The sequence below is a fragment of the Mastigoproctus giganteus genome, chromosome 4, assembly GCF_048544385.1.
Source record: "Mastigoproctus giganteus isolate SK-2022 chromosome 4, ASM4854438v1, whole genome shotgun sequence".
NCBI classification, from domain to species: Eukaryota; Metazoa; Arthropoda; class Arachnida; order Uropygi; family Thelyphonidae; genus Mastigoproctus; species Mastigoproctus giganteus.
Genome location: NC_143578.1, coordinates 62,559,898 through 62,582,460, shown reverse-complemented (window position 1 = coordinate 62,582,460; position 22,563 = coordinate 62,559,898). Strand labels below are relative to the sequence as shown.

The window sequence follows — 22,563 nt, the reverse complement described above, 5'->3', positions numbered from 1 at the left end:
CAAGAGCGGAAGATTCTAAACCTGACCATGACTCAAGTCAACCTAAAAGACTGCGAAGAGAAGCAGAATGTCATGACGATTGCCCAAACTTCCTGGTGATTCATTCCCTATCTGCCCAACCTGTGGGTAAGTTGTCACCATTCTTAATTCAGAAAATCTTGGAGTCAATTGCTGGATCACCAAAAATGGTTAAAAGACTGCAATCCGGAGACCTTCTGATAGAAACAGCCACCTCAAAACATTCTGAGCGGCTCTTAAAAACAACAACATTTGGTGGGTTGACAGTAGAAATTACTCCCCACAAAACACTAAATTCATCAAAAGGTGTCATCAGCGAGTGGGACCTAATTACAGTCTCCGAAGAAGAACTACTCCAAGAACTCAGCAGTCAGAAAGTAGTAAATGTAAAACGGATCATGACGAAAAAAGATGGAAATCTTACTCCAACAAGATCCATCATTCTGACATTTAGCACTCCAGACTTACCATCCTCTATTAAAGCTGGTTATTTAAACTGCCGGATTCGACCATACATCCCGAATCCTGTTCGTTGCTTTAAATGTCAGAAATACGGCCATTCCCAGCAGGCTTGTCGCGGGGAAGCCACATGTCCCATCTGTGGCTCTAAAGATCACACCCAAGCGGATTGTTCAGTCAAAACTCCTGTTTGTCCAAATTGCAAAGGAAGCCATCCAGCCTTTTCCAAAACTTGTGAGCTATGGATAACAGGAAAGAAAATACAAAAATACAAAATTGAAAATAAAGTCACGTTTCCTGAGGCACGTAGACAAGTTATGTCGACCATGCCTAGTGGTCGTTCTTATGCAGCTCGAACTAGAAACTTTGTTTCTACTGCAGCTCAAACGGATGTATCAGTTCCGCCTAATACCTCTCTAGCGAATTGGCTTAAAGTTACACTTTCAACCTCTAAAAAAGATAATCCTCCGAAAAAAACTAGCGAAGCCACAAATACTCCAATCAGTATTCCTACTCATACCCCATTAGTCTCAGTTGAAAAAGAACAATTAAAATCTCACTCAGTCTCAAAAAAAATGGAATCGCCTACCAATAATATGGATGTAGATGAGCTGCTAAGTAACGAGGAGCCCATTCTAGAACTCCATGCAGATGACACCATGGATATTGGACGCCCCACATTCCCAAAAAAAGACCGGAAGAAATGTCCCACGAACAAAAAACAGTCAGACGAATCATCCTCAGCTAAATCTAAATAATGTATAACATCATACAATGGAACTGCAGAGGACTAAGTAGTCATTCTGATGACTTAAGGGATTTACTAGCTCAATTCAATCCCATAGGTGTATGCCTACAGGAAACTTTCTTGTCACCCCAAATTTCACCAAAATTTTCAAATTATGTGATGTACAGACGAGATAGGAGTTCAAACTCTCCTGCTCGTGGCGGAGTAGCTATTCTTGTTAACTCCGACATTCCATCCAGGCCGATCCAATTGAGAACCACTTTAGAAGTTGTCGCAGCTCGTATTGCAGTTGGTATTTCAGTTACCCTTGTTTCCATCTATATTTCACCATCTCTACCATTTCCGCATTCAGAACTTGACAGCCTGATTTCACAACTCCCAACTCCAATTTGTCTCTTTGGTGACTTTAATGGACATCATCCATTGTGGGGGTCTACTACAATGGATAGAAGAGGCAAATTGATGGAGGAATTCATGAACAATAATGATCTTAATTTATTAAATTCTGGATCTCCTACTTACATACACCTAGCAACAGGATCTGTTTCTGCAATAGACTTGTCAATTTGTTCACCATCTATCTTTCCAATCATGACATGGTCAGTTTTAACCGATCCCTTTAACAGTGATCACTTTCCAATTATTTGCTCACTACAAACAAGAGTAACTCCGAATCCTGTTCAACGATCCAACTGGCAGTTTAAAAAGGCAAACTGGGGAGGGTATTCTGCAAAAATACTCTTAGACAGATGTTATGTTCAAAGGCAACATATTGATGAAGTAAATACTTATATAATCAATCAGATTCTCACTGCAGCTAATGGTTCCATTCCAAAATCCACGCTTTATCACAAACACAGAAATAACTGGTGGAATACAGAGTGTTCAATTGCCAAACAGGAAAAAAACCGTGCTTGGAATAATTTCCGCAAGTATCCCACCACTAGTAACCTAATTGCTTATAAAAAACTCAAAGCGAAAGCTAGACAAGTTAGGCGGAAAGCGAAACGGGATTCTTGGATTGCTTTTGCCTCAACCATTACCAAAGACACGGATACACGAGTCATCTGGAAAAGAATACAGGCATTAAATGGCAAATTTACTCGGCTGCCCTCTCCGATACTTCATTGGAGAGGGAAAGACATTTCTACTCCTGAAGAAGTTGCAAATGCATTAGCAGAATCATTTGCAAAAATATCAGCTTCTGCCACCTATGCGTCCACCTTCCAGAACATCAAAGCAGGTGCGGAACGATATAAAATCAACTTCTTCACGCGCCGCTCACTGCCGTACAACCAACCGTTTACATTAATAGAACTTCAAGAATCATTAAACAGATCTTCCAATAGCGCTGCAGGTCCAGATGGAGTTCATTACATTATGCTAAAGCATTTACTTGATGAAGACTTGAGAACTCTATTAATTTTTTATAATCGGATCTTCACCGAAAATGCCTATCCTTCTTCATGGCGCCATTCGTTCGTTATCGCCTTACCAAAACCAGGAAAAGATCCTTCCTGTGTTGAAAATTACAGGCCAATATCTCTTACGAGCTGCATGGGAAAAATTTTCGAAAGGATGGTTCATACTAGGCTCACCTACATCCTGGAGTCAGAGAATCTCCTTCCAGAACAACAATATGGCTTTCGGAAAAATAGATCAACACTGGACGTGCTTATCAAAGCCGAATCTCATATCCGCAATGCCTTTGTCATGAAACAACATCTAGTCATGGTCAATTTAGATCTTGAAAAGGCATTTGATACAACATGGCGTCATGGTATTATTAGGGACCTTTACCATCTGGGGCTTCGGGGCCATTTGCCGGAAACAATTCAAAATTTCCTGCAATTGCGCTCTTTTCAAGTCCGATACAAAAACGTCCTCTCTACATCTCACATACAGGAAGAGGGAGTTCCGCAGGGATCAATACTCAGTCCAACACTGTTTTCAATCCGAGTTAGCACAATGACACGAGATATCCCAAAAACTGTTCAAACTTATATGTATGCAGATGATCTTACCATTTCCTGTCAATCTCAAAGTATGAATACCATTGAACGGCAGCTACAACTAGCCATAACCAAAATAGAGGCCTGGACTTCACGGAACGGTTACAGATTGTCAGAAAAGAAATGCACTGTCACTCACTTTTGCAAGAAGCGAGCTCTCCATCCGGAACCTGAACTACAAATAAACAATACTCCAATCCCAATTGTTAATACCGTTAAATTTCTTGGACTATTACTAGACCGCAAACTAAATTTCCAAGCTCACATCAGTTATTTGAGAACTTCTTGTTTAAAGCATTTAAATATACTTCGTTCGGTCTCATCTATGTCATGGGGAGCTGATCGCTGTACTTTGTTGCATCTTTATAGAAGTTTAATCCGTTCACGATTAGATTATGGTTGTCCAGTGTACGACTCTGCCAGGAGCACTACTTTAAAACGGCTAAATATGATCCACCACAGTGCTCTGAGGACTGCGCTGGGAGCTTTCAGGACTTCTCCTATCCAAAGTCTATATATTGAAGCGCATGATCCCCCATTACATCTGCGTAGAAAAACACTATTGCTTCGCTACGCTGCTAAGATCCAGAGTCTACCATCGCACCCAAGTTGGGAGTATCTCTATAATACTCATTGGGACGCCTTCTATGAGAGCAAACCAAATGAAAATAGACCCGCATCTATCAGGATAAAAGAGATTGTTCAGACTTGGAATATCAATTTAAATGAAATTTTCCAAGACACAACTACACCTGTTGCTCCTTGGACATATGTGTCTGTCTCTCAAGATACATACTTCCTCCAGTGGGGGAAAAATATACCTTCCTGCAATATCAAACAGTTACATTCAGCTCATGCTATGAACAACCATGCCTGTAAAATTTATACGGATGGTTCCAAAACTGAGAGTACGGTAGGTGCTGCTGCAGTTTTCCCTTTATGTACAATTTCAGCCACACTACCGCTTGCCTGCAGCGTCTTCACAGCCGAATTATATGCCATTAAGTTAGCGCTTAGTAAGATAATTGAGCTTTCCATCTCATCTGCCATAATTTACACAGATTCTCTTAGTGCTGTCTCTGCCATAAGGAAGAATTCCTCCATTTCTCACCCTACATTGCAACAGATTCATTCCCAGCTATTCGTTTGCAGTGTGTCCAATCAGTCAGTCAGATTTTGCTGGATCCCTGGCCACTCAGGCATTCCGGGAAATGAAAGTGCTGACTTTGCCGCTAAACATCCGGAAACCGCTCTCTCACAACATCCTCAGGTTCCTTTCTCTGATTTTAAGTCTGTCATACGCAAAGCCTGCTACAATAAATGGTCACAGACCTGGAAAAGTGACAAAAACAATAAACTATACCAAATAAAAGAAGACCCAAAGCTGTGGCTGTCTGGCTTCCGAAGAAACAGACGAGAGGAAGTAGTACTGGCAAGACTGAGAATTGGACACACTCACCATACTCATCTCTTCCTATTATTGGGAGAAAGTCCACCACAGTGCTCATCCTGTCAGACGCAACTTACAGTCCGTCATTTTCTGGTTGATTGTCCCTTGCATTCAACCATCCGGTCAAACACTTTTCAGTCTCTCTCTAAATTGAATATATCACCTGATTTATCTCGCATCTTAGGAAATGAAGCAAATATTGAAGAACTTTTATTATATCTAAAACATATTGGTTTGTACAGAAGTATATAATTTAATCTCTCTAGCAATACGTTTTTTGTAAATTAACGATTAGGAGACACAATTTGGCCGTAGTAGCCCTTGTGTCGTTAAACCGAACAACAACAACAACAACCAACTGGACAAACTTCTGCAATCGCTCTATCAGTATGTTCCCCGATTCTGTTTCCAATCATAGAATGGTCTGTTTTAGATGACCCCTTGGGCAGTGATCATTTTCCGATTATTTGTGATCTGCTCACTGCACAACCACCATTAGTCAATCCCTGCACGAAATGGAAGTTCTCTCAAGCCAACTGGGTCAAATTTCAATCTTTTGTCACCCTGGATGAGCAATATATACGTACACAGTCGATAGATGAAGCCACAGATTATATCACTTCACACATACTATCTGCAGCTAAGTGTTCAATTCCATTGTCGAATCCTCGGTCCCGACGGCACCATAACTATTGGTGGAATGAAGACTGCACTAAAGCAAAGAAATTAAAAAATAAAGCATGGAATTTATTTCTCAGATCACCAACCACGACTAATTTTATCAATTACAAGAAGCTAAGAGCGAAAGCACGTCTCATTCAAAGGCAAGCCAAGAAGAATTCTTGGATTCATTTTGCATCTACCAGAAACAGAAACACTAACTCCAGGTTAATATGGAAGAAAATCAGACAAATTTCTGGAAAATTCCCTACAACCCCTTCACCAATTCTTTCATGGAATGGGCAGGAACTCTCTGCTCCTGAGGACATAGCAAATGCTTTGGGCAAAACGTTTGCTAAAGTTTCAGCGGCCTCAAATTATTCTGCGGATTTTCAGAAAATAAAGACTAAGATCGAAGAACGAGCGATAAACTTTCGAACCTCAGTTTTCCTTCCGTATAACCAGCCTCTTCAATATCACGAACTTCTACATGCCATGAAAACGACACACAACGGTGCTGCTGGGCCAGATGGAATATCTTATATCATGTTACAAAACCTTGGAGACAAAAATTTACAAATACTACTGGTCTACTATAACAGAATATTTATGGAAAACATTTATCCCATCTCTTGGCATCATGCCACAGTTCTTGCCTTTTTGAAACCTGGAAAAGACCCTACAAGGCCATACAATTACCGACCAATTTCCCTTTCCAGTTGCCTCGGTAAATTACTTGAAAAAATTATTCATAATCGACTTGTTTGGACCATCGAAACATAACACCTAATGAGTAATAATCAGCATGGCTTTCGTAAGAACAGGTCCTCCTTAGATCTCATGATTAAGGCAGAGTCTGCAATTGGCAATGCCTTCTTAAAAAATGAACATCTCGTTTTGGTTTCCATTGACATAGAGAAGGCATTTGACACTACCTGGCGTCATGGCATACTCAGCGACCTCCATGCCCTTGGTCTACGTGGCAACCTTCCTATATTCATCAGAAACTTTCTCCAGAATCGTTCGTTCCAAGTTCGATACCACAACTCGCTTTCTATGACATTTTTACAGGAAGAAGGAGTGCCACAAGGTTCTGTATTGAGTGGAACCCTCTTCGCCCTTAAAATTGATTCTATAACAAAAGAACTTCCAAATACAGTTGAGACCTATCTTTATGCGGATGATCTCTCCATTTCTTGCCATTCTCAGAATATGAGATCCATTGAACGGCAACTGCAGTTATCCTTGAATAAGGTGCAAAGGCGGGCAGGACTCAATGGCTATCGTCTATCTCAGCAGAAAACTGTTGCAGTCCACTTTTGTAATCTACGAAAAATGCATACAGATCCTGAACTTCAGATGTCAAATTTTGCCATTCCAGTGACCAAAAATATCAGATTCTTGGGATTAATCCTTGACAGAAAATTAAATTTCTTTGAGCACATTAAATCGCTACGTACTTCCTGCCTTAAAAAACTGAACATACTCAGAGCTTTATCTGCAATGTCTTGGGGAGCAGACCGTACATCTTTGCTTCTGCTATATAGAGCATTGATCAGATCCCGTTTGGATTATGGTGCTCCAATCTACGATTCTGCCCGAAAGAGTACACTACGCTGGTTGGACCCTATACAGCATAGTGCACTGCGGATTGCCCTTGGCGCATTCAGGACATCCCCTACCCAAAGTTTATATATTGAAGCACATGAGCCACCTCTTTGTCTCCGCAGGAAAACACTACTTCTTAAGTATGCAGCCCGAATACAAAACTGCTGTCAGCATCCTATTGGGCCGTATCTCTTTAATCCACCACTGCAAAACCTTTATAGAAATAAACCCAGTAAAATAAGACCGGCAGGCTTACGCCTAATTGAAATAACACAGAGTTGGAATATTCCTAATGTCAACAGGCTAGACGTAGTGAAATGCTTTCACCCACCTTGGACACCTCCTCCACAATTAACTTGTGATACTTATCTTAAAAAATGGGGAAAGAATCTTCTACCGTCACTCAACGTGAAACAACTCCATGCAAGCCATATTCAGAAATATGCTAGTTTATTGCCAGTATATACTGATGGCTCCAAATCACACTCAGATGTTGGAGCAGCAGCAGTATTTCCCTCTACAATCATTTCTGCTTCCCTTCCTCCTGAGTATATATACTGATGGCTCCAAATCACACTCAGCTGTTGGAACAGCAGCAGTATTTCCCTCTACAATCATTTCTGCTTCCCTTCCCCCTGAGTATAGCAGCTTCTCTGCAGAACTTCATGCAATAAAGTTAGCTACAGAAAACCTGAATCTCTACCCATCTCTAAAATATATTGTATACACTGACTCTCTAAGCTCAATTACAGCAATACAAAACTTGTCTTATAAGGTTCATCCTATATTAAACCAAATCAGAAGCCTATTATTAAAAATTGAGGAACATCATCAATCAGTGACCTTTTGCTGGATCCCAGCCCATTCGGGGATAAAAGGGAATGAACTCGCTGACAAAAGTGCCAAAAATCCATCAACTTATGATTTAACCCTTGCTCCTATTCCAATCTATGACTATAATCATATCATACAAACAACATATCTTGTGATGTGCGAAGAGTTATGGCACACCCAAAGCAATAATAAATTTTATCAGTTGAAACAGGATCCACAGCTTTGGCGCTCTAGCACCAAAACAGTACGAAGAGAAGAAGTAGTAGTGCTTGCACGAGCACGGATAGGACATACATATCTGACTCACCTTCACCTACTTGCAGGAGAGGATCCTCCTCATCGTCCACACTGTTCCTCGCACTTATCAGTCAAACACATTCTCGTTGACTGCCCTCACTATGATCAGGACAGAATATCCATCCTCCTTTCCCTAAAAAATCTTCCGGAACCGAAGACATTAAAAAATATTATAGGTGACGATGCAAACATCAACGAATTCTTCTCTTTTTTGAAAAAAATTGGATTGTATCATAAATTTTAAACATCACTCTATTAAACCATAAATTGATTCTATCTGAAATTTGATTTTTATTATTTTCCTATGAATAGGCGCACTATAGCCCCAGCAGCTCGTGCGCCATTAGACCCCCATCAGAACAACAACAACAACTACAAGGCAGCACTTCTGCCAATAGCAACATATGCAGCGGGTGCATGGTATAAAAAAGCAGGCACTGCTGTCAACCTAAGGATCCTGGATTCCACCCACAGAACTATGCTATTGTCCGCTACCCGCGCCTGCAGCGCGGTGAGCACACTCGCACTACAGATTATCGGCCCCGAGTGCCAAGCGATAGTGACAAGCGATTTCCTCTGAGATATATAGTGTGCTATTTCTAAGCGACAAAGTTCAATTTTATTTCTAGTGTCGTTTTCTCTTTTGTTTAGCTAAAGTGGTTCTGTGCTTCAAGCGTTAAAGTAAGAACCAAGAAAGGAAAACTACCTTTCTTTTTTCAGAGTATATATATTAATTACTAACAAGCTACTAAACTTTACAACCGCTTGGTCACTGGTGGCACCGCTCCTGCCTCCACGTGGCGGGGCCGGTAACCTGGGAGAAGAAAGCCACTCTCCCGGGGCGAAAAGGAGCAAACATGGAATTTGACAATTTCCCTCCAATTGAGCCTCGGCGCTCATGTCCTAAATCAAATGATAATGACCATGACACATCACAGTCGAAAAGACTAAGGACTGACACAGAGCATAAGGAATGTCCATCTTTCCTTATATTCCACTCCTTGTCAAACAAATGCATGAGTACACTCTCCCCGTTTCTGATACAGAAATGTTTGGAAAATACAGCAGGTTCACCTAAAATGGTCAAAAGACTTAGATCAGGTGATTTACTAATTGAAAGTGTGAGCCGTCAGCAATCAGAGACTCTGCTGAACCTCTCAGCCTTTGGTGGTTTTCCCGTGCAAGTTACCCCACATGCGACGCTAAATGCATCCAAAGGGGTCATCACTGAGTGGGATTTGATTAACGTCACAGAAGACGAATTAGTCGAAGAATTAAAAGAACAAAAAGTCACACATGCTAAGCGCATCATGATCAAAAAAGATGGCCAGCTGGTTCCAACGCGGAACATCATCCTTACGTTTGGCACACCAAATTTACCATCTAGTGTTAAAGCCGGCTATCTCAATTGCCGTATAAGACCCTACATTCCTAATCCCATCAGATGTTATAAGTGCCAAAAGTTTGGACACTCTCAGACCGTCTGTCGAGGGGATGCTGTGTGTCCAAACTGTGGTTCAAAATCCCACGCACAAACGGAATGTGATGCGGAAACACCACATTGTTCAAACTGTCAAGGCCAACACCCTGCCTACTCAAAGTCCTGTGAACTGTGGAAAACAGGAAAAAAGATCCAACAATATAAAGTAGAGCGGAAAGTCACATACCAAGAAGCAAAGAAGCAGATTATGCTTACTACAACTAAACACACCTACGCAGCAGCAACAAAGAAATATCAGTCAGCAGCCACTCAAACTGACGTGTCAGTTCCCCCATCCATGTCTATTGCAGACTGGGCTAGAGAAATACTCTCAAAATCAAGGCAAACTACTATGGAACAGCATGTGAATGACAGTGCCAATAACACACCAATTACAGTACCGCCAACGGCTTTGCAGTCTTCCTCAGAAACTATAAAAACTAAAACAGCAGTCCCAAGGCAGAAAAGTCAGCAAAATACAACAAATATGGATACTAATGAAAACATCAGCCCGGATGAGCCAATCTTAGAGCTGTACGCAGATGATGACATGGACACAGCGCGTCCTATCTTTTCGAAAAAAGAGAGAATAAAATTTGAGAGACAAAAACAGACTGGACCTAAAAAACAGACTGAATCAAACACAACCGCCAAAATCAAATAATGGATCACATAATACAGTGGAACTGTAGAGGTCTACGTAGTAATATCGATGATATCCATGACCTAATCCAACAGTACAGTCCAGTAAGCATATGTTTGCAAGAAACTAATTTACCTCCGCAAGTAATTCCAAAAATCAAGAACTATACTATATATCAACATAATAGAAATAATAATACCACCGTGCGTGGAGGTGTGGCCATTCTAGTAAACTCAAGAGTCCCTACTAAACACATTCCACTGCAAACTTCCTTAGAAGCAGTAGCAGTGCGTGTCTCCTTAGGAATCATGTTAACAGTAGTTTCAATCTACCTATCACCAAACAAAGAATATACTTATAATGACCTAGAAGTACTTCTACTACAGATCCCTCCTCCATTTTGTTTATTTGGAGATTTCAATGCACACCACCTGATCTGGGGCTCCCCACATACAGACAGACGAGGTAAAGTACTGGAGTCGCTGCTTGACAAACACAATCTAACACTGTTGAATACTGGTGCTGATACCTACATCCATTTCTCTACTAGAACAACGACAGCTATAGACTTGACAATCTGCTCTCCAACATTATATCCACTCATCCGCTGGACAATTCTGGACAATCCGCTAAACAGTGACCATCATTTTCCAATAATTTGCGAATTCCAAATAGCTAGAATCCCTCAGGTAAATAATTCCCGCTTAAAATGGAAATTTTCCAAGGCCGATTGGAAGTTATTTGCTCTCAGTATCTCATTCAATGATGAAATTATCAATTTCCAATCCATTGATGATGCCACACAGCACATCACATCTGAGATTCTGAATGCCGCGACCAAGGCCATACCAAAAATGCGTACTGGTTCGTTTAAACATGCCAATATTTGGTGGAGTGAAGCATGCCAACTTGCAAAAAAAGAGAAAAACAGGGCATGGAACCTGTTTCGTAAAAACCCAACTACCGAGAATCTTATAAATTTCAAAAAACTGAAAGCAAAAGCGCGATTCGTAAGGAAAAAGGCAAAAAGAGATTCTTGGATCCAGTTTGCCTCTACTATAACAAAGAACACAAACAGCAGAATAATCTGGAATAAAATAAAAAAACTAAATGGTAGATTTCTCCCAGCATCTTCTCCAATACTGAGATGGAATGGACAAGATTTATCATCTCCAGTTGAAATAGCTAATGCTCTAGCAGAAAACTTTGCCAATATCTCAGATACAGCTGCATATGAACCATCTTTTCAGCAACTTAAAAGAAGGACTGAGCAAAGCAAATTAAACTTCAGTACAAGAATAGAGCTCCCATATAATCAACCCTTTACAATGTTGGAGCTGCAGGTTGCTCTAAACAAATCAAGAAATGGGGCATCAGGACCTGATGGTCTTTATTACGTCATGATACAACACCTAGACAAAAAGGCTCTAAATTCCCTATTGCTTTTTCTGAATCGGGTCTTCTCCGAAAGCTATTATCCTCGCTCATGGTGTCATTCAACAGTGCTAGCTTTTCCCAAACCTGGGAAAGATCAGACGAATCCCTGCAACTATAGACCGATATCCCTTACCAGCTGCTTAGGCAAGACATTGGAAAAGATGGTACACGATAGACTTGTATGGTACATAGAATCCCACTCAGTCATCAGTAGTAATCAATACGGCTTTCGCAAAAACCGATCCACATTAGACCTTATGGTGAAAGCTGAGTGTAACATACGGAACGCCTTTATTCGGAAAGAACATCTTGTCATGGTGTGCCTGGATATTGAAAAAGCCTTTGACACCACCTGGCGCTATGGTATTCTGCAAGACCTATATGCTATAGGACTCAGAGGTCGACTCCCAATGATCATAGAGAGTTACCTTAAGATTAGAACCTTTCAAGTGAGTTATCGTAATGCTGTTTCGCAAGCTCTAATCCAAAGAGAAGGTGTACCACAGGGATCGGTACTCAGCGCTACCCTCTTTGCTCTTAGGATAAACAATCTAGCGCAGAACATCTTGAGTAACGTAGAAATCTATCTTTATGCTGATGATCTTGCGATATCTTGCCATTCACAGAATATGCGTTCAATTGAACGACATTTGCAGCTTGCAATAAACAAAATAATGTCGTGGACTTCACGTAATGGTTACCGTCTATCAGCAACCAAAACTGCAGCCATTCACTTTTGTAAAAAACGCCAACTACATCCAGAACCTGAATTATCACTGGAAAAACAACCGATACCAATTACCAGCAATATCCGATTCTTGGGCATAACTCTTGACACTAAACTGACATTCCAGAAACACATACTACAAACGCGAACTGTCTGTATGAAAAAGCTGAATATACTTAAAGTCATCTCATCTATGACATGGGGAGCTGATCGCTATACTCTACTCCACCTATACCGGGCCTTAATCAGATCTCGATTAGATTATGGTGCTCCTGTTTATGACTCCGCCCGAAAGACTCTGTTAGCCTGTCTCAACACAATACAACATAGTGCGCTCAGGATTGCTCTTGGGGCGTTCAGGACTTCGCCGGTCCAAAGCTTATATATAGAGGCCAATGAACCTCCACTCCACCTTCGGAGAAAGATGCTGCTCCTCAATTATGCAGTTAAAATATATAGCCTTCCATCTCATCCTATCTGGCCATACCTCTATGATCCACAATGGGTAAACCTTTTCAGAAATAAGCCTCTTGAAAACAAACCTACAGGAATCCGTCTACGAGAACTGATTCAGCAGTGGAATATGCAGTTGGACAATTTACATCAAGACAGAGAAATTGTACAGTCTCCATGGAAAGTGTGTATACCTTCGTGTGATGACTATTTCCGACGTTGGGGGAAACACTCCCTGAACAATTCAACCATTCAGAAACTACATGCAGCTCACTCTTTGGCAAATGCAGACACTTTGCAAATTTATACTGATGGCTCTAAAAATGACACAGCTGTGGGAGCTGCTGTGGTGCTACCAACATCAACAGTGTCTGTTTCATTACCACAAGAATGCAGCATTTTCACTGCAGAACTCTATGCCATTAAGATGGGTTTGACCTTGCTTGCTCATGTTTTCACTCCGAAGACTATTATCTATACAGACTCCTTGAGTGCAGTGACAGCCCTCCAAGGCAATTCTCGCTCTCCACATCCACTAATAAATCAAATAAGAACTCAAATATCCGAATTGCATAACAATAGGCAGACTGTCACATTCTGTTGGATTCCAGGGCACACTGGAATACCAGGAAATGAGAGTGCAGATAAAGCAGCAAGAAACCCCACCGATAATAATCACATCCGGATTCCTTACACAGACTACAAATCAATCATACGCCGCATTTGCAATGAAAAATGGCGAGAAATATGGCATAATCAGGAAAATAACAAGTTACGAAATATAAAACAGAATCCACAGCTATGGAAATCTAGTTTCCGTTCAAACAGACATGAAGAGGTAGTGCTTGCTAGAGCACGTATAGGTCATACCCAACTTACACATCACTATTTATTGCGAGGAAATAATCCACCACTGTGCTTCCACTGTAATTCAACGCTAACCGTAAAACATATCCTTATAGAGTGCACTCACTATCAGTTTGCCAGAAACACATCATTCCGATCCCTATCAAATTTAAATGAACCTCTTCAAATTAGACATATGATTGGAGACAACTCCAATTTACCTGAGTTTTTCCACTATCTAAAACAGATTAATATATTTATGCTCCTATAAACCCTTTTTTATTAATCATTACTGTGTCTCTCGACTAGAACAGGCGCAATATGGCCAAAGTAGCTCTTGCGCCAAAAAACCCAACAACAACTACAGATTATCGCAGGAGCCCTCCCCCACGACCTTCAGGTGGTCAAAAGAGGAATGCACTATAAGTTTACCAGGGGTACACCCTGAACACACCAGGATTTCAATGGAAACCTAGCAAACAACCATGCTGCAGAAAAAAATCCAGACTCATCTGCTGCAGGTGTGGCAGGTGCGCTGGGATGCCTCCACAAAGGGACAAATCACCAAAAATTCCTCCCAAAAGTTGACAGATTTCAGCCGAAAACACCGACCTGGTATTCACGACCTACCTATTAACAGGACATGGTGCCATTAAGGCCAAGAATTCCAGTCGATCTCAACTGTACCTGCGACGAGCAAAAAACCTGGCAGCACCTTATGTATGGCTGCCACCAATATGATGACCTTCGCTGCCAAATGGGGCCCCGGGTGCCAAGCGAATGTGATCGAGCGTTTTCTCTGTGCTTAAAAAGTGATTATATAAAAGCGATTTAAAGTTATATTAAGTTACTGCCCTTAAGAAATTTATTTTTTATATCAGCTACTGTCACAAAAAGTACTTGTACAGAGCAAGAAAGAAAAGCTACCTTTCTTTATTTTTCATACTTCTTTTACTAACACTTAATACTCTACGCTTGGTCACACCGGGCACTGCTCCTGCCTCCTCGTGGCGGGGCCGGAAGTCTTGGCAGAAAAGCTCATCTGCCAAGGACTAAAAGGAGCAAACATGGATCAACATGCCTTTCCGCCTCTCGAGCCGACAAGCTCTCGGCCAGAGTTAGACCCTGACCATAATACGTCGCAACCCAAGAGGTTGAAAACCACTTCCTCAGCGACAAATTGTCCTGCATTTCTTATAATGCACTCTCTTGCAGATCAGCCTCTCAGTAAGCTCTCTCCGTTCCTTATCCAGAAACAACTGGAAAGTTTGGCAGGATCTCCTAAGACAGTCAGGAGATTACAATCAGGCGACCTGCTATTGGAAACAGCGAACAGTAGACATTCAGAGAAACTGCTAAAACTTACAAGTTTTGCTGGAATTCCAGTAAAGGTTTCTCCCCATGCCACCCTAAATACATCTAAGGGTGTTATATCCAGCTGGGATCTATTGAATGTCACGGAGGAGGAGTTAACACAAGAGCTTCAAGATCAAAATGTCACTGCTGTGAAAAGAATTATGGTGAAAAGAGAAAATATACTCACACCTACAAGGAATATTATTCTAACTTTTAACACGCCAAATCTACCACCATCGATAAAAGCAGGCTACCTACTCTGCCGCATTAGACCATATATTCCTAACCCATTGAGATGTTTTAAGTGCCAGAAGTATGGCCACTCTCAAACGGCATGCAGAGGAAACCAGGTTTGTCCTAATTGTGGGTCCGCTGACCACACCCAAACTGACTGCTTGGCAAAAGAAATGACTTGTCCCAACTGTAAGGGAAACCATCCTGCCTACTCAAGGACGTGCGATAGATGGAAAACTGAAAAGCAAATCGTTAAATATAAGATTGAAAATAAAGTGAGCTTTCAGGAAGCACGGAAATTAATTGCTCCCAGTATGAATAAACGTACGTACGCCAATATTACGCAAAAATATCAATCAGTAGCCACTCAAACTGATGTTACAGTCCCTTCTACCACCTCAATCTCTGACTGGGCTCGGACTGTTCTCTCTCAGCAACAGTCCAATGTCCCGAAACAGTTGAACCAGGCAAGTAATACTGCACTTACAGTACCAGCTAAAACTTCTTCTCCTTCCCCAGTGATTTCTTCTATACCGAATAATCGCAACTCAAATTTAAAAAAGAATATCCAAGAAACGTCTATGGATACTATTGACTCATCCAGACAGGAAGAACCGATCTTAGAAATATATGCGGAAGAAGAAATGGACACCGGTCGACCATTATTCCCAAAAAAAGATAAACCAAGGCCTGAACGTCACAAGACAGTCACATTAAAAAAACAGTCAGAAGCAGCTTCTTCTACTAAACATCAGTAATGCCTTACATTCTACAATGGAATTGTAGAGGATTTCGTAGCAACCTTAACGATATTCAAGTCTTAATTAACCGCTACTCTCCAGTTGGTTTCTGTCTACAGGAAACCTATCTAACTCCGCAAATTTCCACCAACATAAAGAACTATGTAATCTATCGGCACGATCGTAATAATTCAAATACTGCCCGTGGGGGTGTGGCCATCTTAGTCAGCTCAAATATCCCGACCAAGCAAATTTTTTTGCAAACTACAATTGAAGTTGTCGCCGTACGTTTGATAACCCAGATTGCTTTAACACTGGTATCAGTCTATCTCCCACCAAGTCATACCTTCTATTACCAAGACCTTGAAAACCTGCTAATGCAACTAGAACCCCCTGTCTGTCTCTTGGGTGATTTCAGTGGCCACAACCCCTTATGGGGATCGACAAAATTAGATATCCATGGCCGCTTAATTGAAACCTTTCTGGATAAGGAAAACCTTACTGTTCTTAATACTGGTGCACCTACTCACATACAACTACCAACTGGACAAATCTCTGCAATCGATCTATCAATATGTTCCCCGATTCTGTATCCAATTATAGAATGGTCTGTTATAGACGATCCCATGGGCAGCGACCATTTTCCGATTATTTGCGACCTGCTCACTGCACAACCACCATTAATCATACCCTGCAGGAAATGGAAGTTCTCTCAAGCCAACTGGGTCAAATTTCAATCAGTTGTCACCCTGGATGAACAATATATACAAACACAGTCGATAGATGAAGCCACAGAGTATATCACTTCACATATAATATCTGCAGCTAAATGTTCGATTCCATTGTCGAATCCCCAGTCCCGACGGCACCTTAACTATTGGTGGAATCAAGAATGCACAATAGCTAAGAAGTTAAAAAATAAAGCGTGGAATTTATTTCGTAGATCCCCAACCACAGCTAATCTTATCAATTACAAGAAACTAAGAGCAAAAGCACGTCGCACTCAAAGAGAAGCAAAGAAGAATTCTTGGATTCGGTTTGCATCCACCATAAACAGAAACACTAACTCCAGGTTAATATGGAAGAAAATCAGGCAGATTTCTGGAAAATTTCCAACCACCCCTTCACCAATTCTTTCATGGAATGGGCAAGAACTATCTGCTCCTCAAGACATTGCAAATGCCTTGGCTAAAACTTTTGCCGAAGTTTCTGCGGCATCAAATTATTCTCCGGATTTCCAGAAAATAAAGACCCAGACTGAACAAAGAGCCATCAACTTTCGAACTTCAGTTTTCTTTCCATATAATCAGCCTCTGCAATATCATGAACTCATACATGTCATTAAAACAACACGCAACAGTGCCGCTGGACCAGATGGAATCTCTTACATTATGTTACAACACCTTGGTGAGAGAAATTTACAAATACTGCTGGTCTATTATAACCGGATATTTATGGAAAACATTTATCCCAGCTCTTGGCATCATGCCGCAGTTCTTGCCTTTTTGAAACCCGGTAAAGATCCTACCAGTCCTAACAGTTATAGACCTATTTCTCTATCCAGTTGCCTCGGTAAATTACTTGAAAAAATGATCCATAATCGCCTTGTTTGGATCATCGAAACGCAACAACTAATTAGCAATAATCAGCATGGCTTTCGAAAGAACAGGTCCTCCTTAGATCTCATGATCAAAGCTGAGTTTGCAATTCGTAATGCCTTTGTGAAAAACGAACATCTTGTTATGGTTTCCATAGACATAGAAAAGGCATTTGATACTACCTGGCGTCGTGGCATTCTCAGTGACCTCCATGCTCTAGGTCTACGAGGCAACCTTCCTATATTCATCAGGAACTTTCTCAGGACTCGTTCGTTCCAAGTTCAATACCGCAACTCGCTTTCTATGACATTTTTACAGGAAGAAGGAGTGCCACAAGGGTCCATACTTAGTGCAACCCTGTTTGCCCTAAGAATCGATTCCATCACAAAAGATCTTCCAAATACTGTTGAGACCTACCTTTATGCCGATGATCTCTCTATTTCTTGCCATTCTCTGAATATGAGATCCATTGAACGGCAGCTGCAGATATGTTTAAATAAAGTCCAAAGGTGGGCAGAGTTAAATGGCTATCATCTATCACAGCAGAAAACTGTTGCAATCCACTTTTGTAATCAACGGAAAATGCATACAGATCCCGAACTTCAGATGCAAAACTTTACTGTTCCAGTGACTAACAGCATCAAATTCTTGGGCTTAATCCTTGACAGGAAACTGAATTTCCTTGAGCACATTAAATCTGCGCGTATATCCTGCCTCAAAAAGCTGAACATACTAAGAGCTTTATCTGCCTTGTCTTGGGGAGCAGATCGTACATCTTTGTTGCTCTTATATAGAGCATTGATCAGATCCCGATTGGATTATGGTGCTCCTCTTTATGATTCCGCCCGTAAGAGTACATTGAAATGGCTGGATCCTATACAGCATAGCGCATTGCGGATTGCACTTGGTGCTTTCAGGACATCTCCTACTCATAGCTTGTACATTGAAGCTGATGAGCCCCCCCTTCACCTCCGCAGAAAAACGCTGCTTCTAAAGTATGCAGCCCGAATACAAAATTGTGGTCATCATCCTGTTCAGCCATACCTCTTTAATCCACCACTTCAAAACCTCTATAGAAATAAACCCAGTAAAATAAGACCAGCAGGCTTACGCCTCATTGAGTTAATGCAGAGTTGGAATATTCAGATTTTCAACAGGCAACATTTAATGAATTACTCCCAACCGCCATGGATTCCGCCTCCTCAGTTATATTTCGATACTTATCTTGACAAATGGGGAAAGAATCGTCTACCAACACTCAATATGAAGCAACTCCATGCAAGCCATATTCAGAAATACGTTGATTTTTTGCCCATATATACTGATGGCTCCAAATCACATTCAGCCGTTGGAGCAGCGGCAGTATTTCCCTCTACTATCATCTCAGCTGCCCTTCCACCTGAGTACAGCAGCTTCTCCGCAGAACTTCATGCAATAAAATTAGCTTTAGAAAACCTGAATCTCAACCCATCTGTAAAATACGTTGTATACACAGACTCTCTCAGCTCAATAACTGCAATGCAAAACTCCTCCTACAAGGCTCATCCTGTGTTAAATCAAATCAGAAGACTCCTATTACAAATTGAAGAACGTCATCAATCAGTGACCTTTTGCTGGATCCCAGCACATTCGGGGATAAAGGGTAACGAACTTGCTGATGAAAATGCTAAAAATCCGTCAACCTTTGATTTAACCTCCAGTCCGGTTCCAGCCTCTGACTACTGTCACATCATACGAACAGCAGGTTTCGCGAAGTGGAAAGAGCTATGGCACACACAAAAGAATAATAAACTCTATCAGCTGAAACAGGATCCAAAGCATTGGCGCTCTAGCACCAAAACAGTGCGAAGAGAAGAAGTGGTTCTTGCACGGGCACGTATTGGACACACATATCTGACCCACCTCCATCTGCTCAGAGGCGAAGATCCTCCTCAATGTCCATACTGTTCAGAAAATTTAACAGTAAAACATATTCTGATAGACTGCCCTCAATATCAACAGGACAGAACATCCGTCCTCTGTTCCCTGAGAAATCTACGAGAACCAATGACATTGCAACATATTATTGGAGATGATGCAAACATCAACGAGTTTTTCTCTTATCTGAAAATAATTGGACTTTATGATAAATTCTAAAGTATCTCTGTAAACGCAACCAAGCTGTTATGCCTAAATTATGTTTTTAGCTATGCTTAAATTTTGTGTTTAGCATTTTCATGTGAATAGGCGCATTATAGCCACAGCAGCTTATGCGCCATTAAACCCCCATAACACACACGCTGCCAAATGGTCACAGGAATACAATACTGTCCCAAAGACCATTTTATCACTCCGTGGCTGAGTTAATTGGTCTCAGGCGTAGATAGCAAGGTTTTTCTCCCCAGTAACTGGGGTTTTTTCGTCCAGCAAAACAGGCAAATCAACCATAGAACATACGCAATTTACAGACACAAAATACGGGTTAATGTATTTAGTTACAGGCAACCCTAAAATAATAATAAATGTCCCAAACACCAAGAACAACGTCTCTTAGAAGGCAAGGAGACATACATCGCCATTTCTGAATATTCACAGGAACTATTCGCGAGACGCCGAACCCTGGAAATTTTACTGTTTCGTTCAGCAAAATACAGTCATATTGTAGGGCCATATTGCTTCGTATATACTGTCTGTATCTGTAAATTGAGAATGTTTAGTGGTCGATTTTGCTTGCTGGATGAAAAATTTATCCCGAGTTTCCGATAGACAAAAACCATGTTACTATCGCCTAAGACCGACTAACTCAGCCACGTTGCGAAAAAGGCCCATACAAATTCTTCACCTTATCTACGGTACTGAACTCAGGTCTTTGACACTCCGTGTGGGGAGAACGGCGATTCTATGAACTGTGCTACCCATGAAGGCCAAAATACAGGCAAATCGATCACAGAATACACGCATTCTCAGACACAATATACTCACCCCTCATAGTCTTAGTTGCTTTGGGATGCTTAACACAGACATACATGCCCAATACGTACACACGATGTGAGTACCCTTCACAATGTCACAAGTGAATGATTCGGTCCAATTTTTGTAGAAGTACCCTCAACAGCTTCAAACATTTGATTATAAATGTCCCACACTTACCCTCAAAACCATATTGGAAGTGAGATAAAATGTAACAGAGGTTTTCAGGTTTTCCAGTTCTTTAAATAAATACAACCCCAGGGGCTCACATCTGGTGAGTATGGGCTTGGAACACTCAAGGTCCTGAGCTGGATATCATCATTCTCTTTCTTGGTGATTCCCTTCTCTCGGGGTAATTCTGAAAATTTTTTTGGCTGGTGCAGCATAAGCCTCAGGCCTCCTTACACCATATGGTTAATAATAATAATAATATAAACTTTTACAATAAGTATGAACCAGAGCATTGTCATGGCAGGTAAATCTAGCAGCAACTTGCCACTTGGAAATCTTTCTGAAGATAATTTGGAAAATAAAAATAATATGAGAAATAATAATATTATGATAAACTTTTCAGGTGCATTTTAGTAGCAGAAGTTTTTACTCAAACTCAGTACTTACAAGGGATAAGTCATAATACCTGTGGTAGTGGTGGTCTAATTGGTAGCGCGTACTTTTCGAATAGCAAGCAGTGATTTAGTAGCAGATACGTTTCACATATATCGTTTATTGGTACAGTGACAAAGTAACAGATACTGTCCGTGATTTTCGATCTATCTCTGCTCTCTGATTATTGCTGAGGGATTTTCTCTAATAATTTAACTGCTGTTTATTTTAATCAAGTTGTGCCTTAATCAAAGACAAAGATTTGTAGTTGTCATTTTACTGACTAGTATTTTAAAACGGCTAAAGGTGGTGTACGCTGCTGTGAATCGTGGGAAATTATGTTCATCTAACTGTTTTTAATTTGTGTTATTAATTGATATTTCTTTGAAGAATGCCTCTTCCTGCAGCTTTATTGGCTAGGCTTCAGAAAAGAGGGATAATAAAACTCGATCCTGAACCAGGTATGAAAGTGCTTCCCATATTTCCATTCTAGTAGTTTTAATTTATATCGTGTTAGGTCAGATGTGTAATAGCGACAGAATATTTGAAATATTACAACTTGCGAAACAATTATAAACGTTTTTTTTTTTTTTTTTCTGGATAAATTATTCTTATGAGTAATTTGTGTATAAAGTGAACTTACCTTCCGTTTATTAACGAATCGTTTTCTGTGAAAAAATTCTGCCTAGAAGGACGCTGTCTCAGAGAAAATTAATGCGTTGTTAGAATTAAAAAAAATATATCTATTAATAAAGGTGGTGGTCAACTGTGTTACAGTGCGATGTGGTTGGCTGTAACGTGAGCGAATTCGAACGGATTGAATTAATCTTTTTTTTTTTTTTTTGAAACTATTATTATTATTATCCATATGGTACAAAGAACTACTTTGCTGTAAAAACCAAAATAGATTCCTGGGAGAAAGAGAAAGAAAGAAAACAAGAGTCAGAAGTAGAAAGGAATCACCAAGAAAGGGAAGAATGATGATATTCAGCTCAGAACCCTAGGTGTGCCAAGCCCATACTCACCAGATATGAGCGCCTGTTATTATAACGGTTAAGATATTCAGACTATGCATGTCATAAATTGTTTGAGGAATATATGGGAAGCATTCAAAGAACTTATCTTGGAAGCTACTAGGCTTTACATACCAACTAAGAAATATTGTTCAAGGTTTAGGCCAAAATGGATGTCAGATGAACTAATGAGGCATATGGCAGAGAAGAAAAATGCATGGGATACATACAAATTAACACATGACACAGAAGCCTATGATAGATACAAGTTGATATGCAACCAAGTTACAAAGGAGGTTAGGCAGGCGAAGGCAGATTACGAGAAATCCTTGGCAAGGGATGCAAAGAAAAACAGCAAAGAGTTCTTTACTTATGTAAACTCTAGAAGGAAAGGGATG

At 40.7% G+C, this 22,563-nt stretch overlaps 1 protein-coding gene across 1 annotated transcript in view; it reads left to right on the top strand.

Annotated features, from left to right (window-relative positions):
* Positions 1-21,223: 21,223 nt before the first annotated feature.
* The window catches only part of PQBP1 (poly-glutamine tract binding protein 1), a 172,478-nt gene continuing 171,138 nt past the window's right edge, over positions 21,224-22,563 (top strand). Inside the window, exon 1 of the mRNA XM_090372746.1 lies at positions 21,224-21,613. Coding sequence (XP_090228872.1) covers positions 21,544-21,613 — 70 coding nt within the window. The 5' untranslated portion in view covers positions 21,224-21,543. The remainder of the gene's footprint in view (positions 21,614-22,563) is intronic.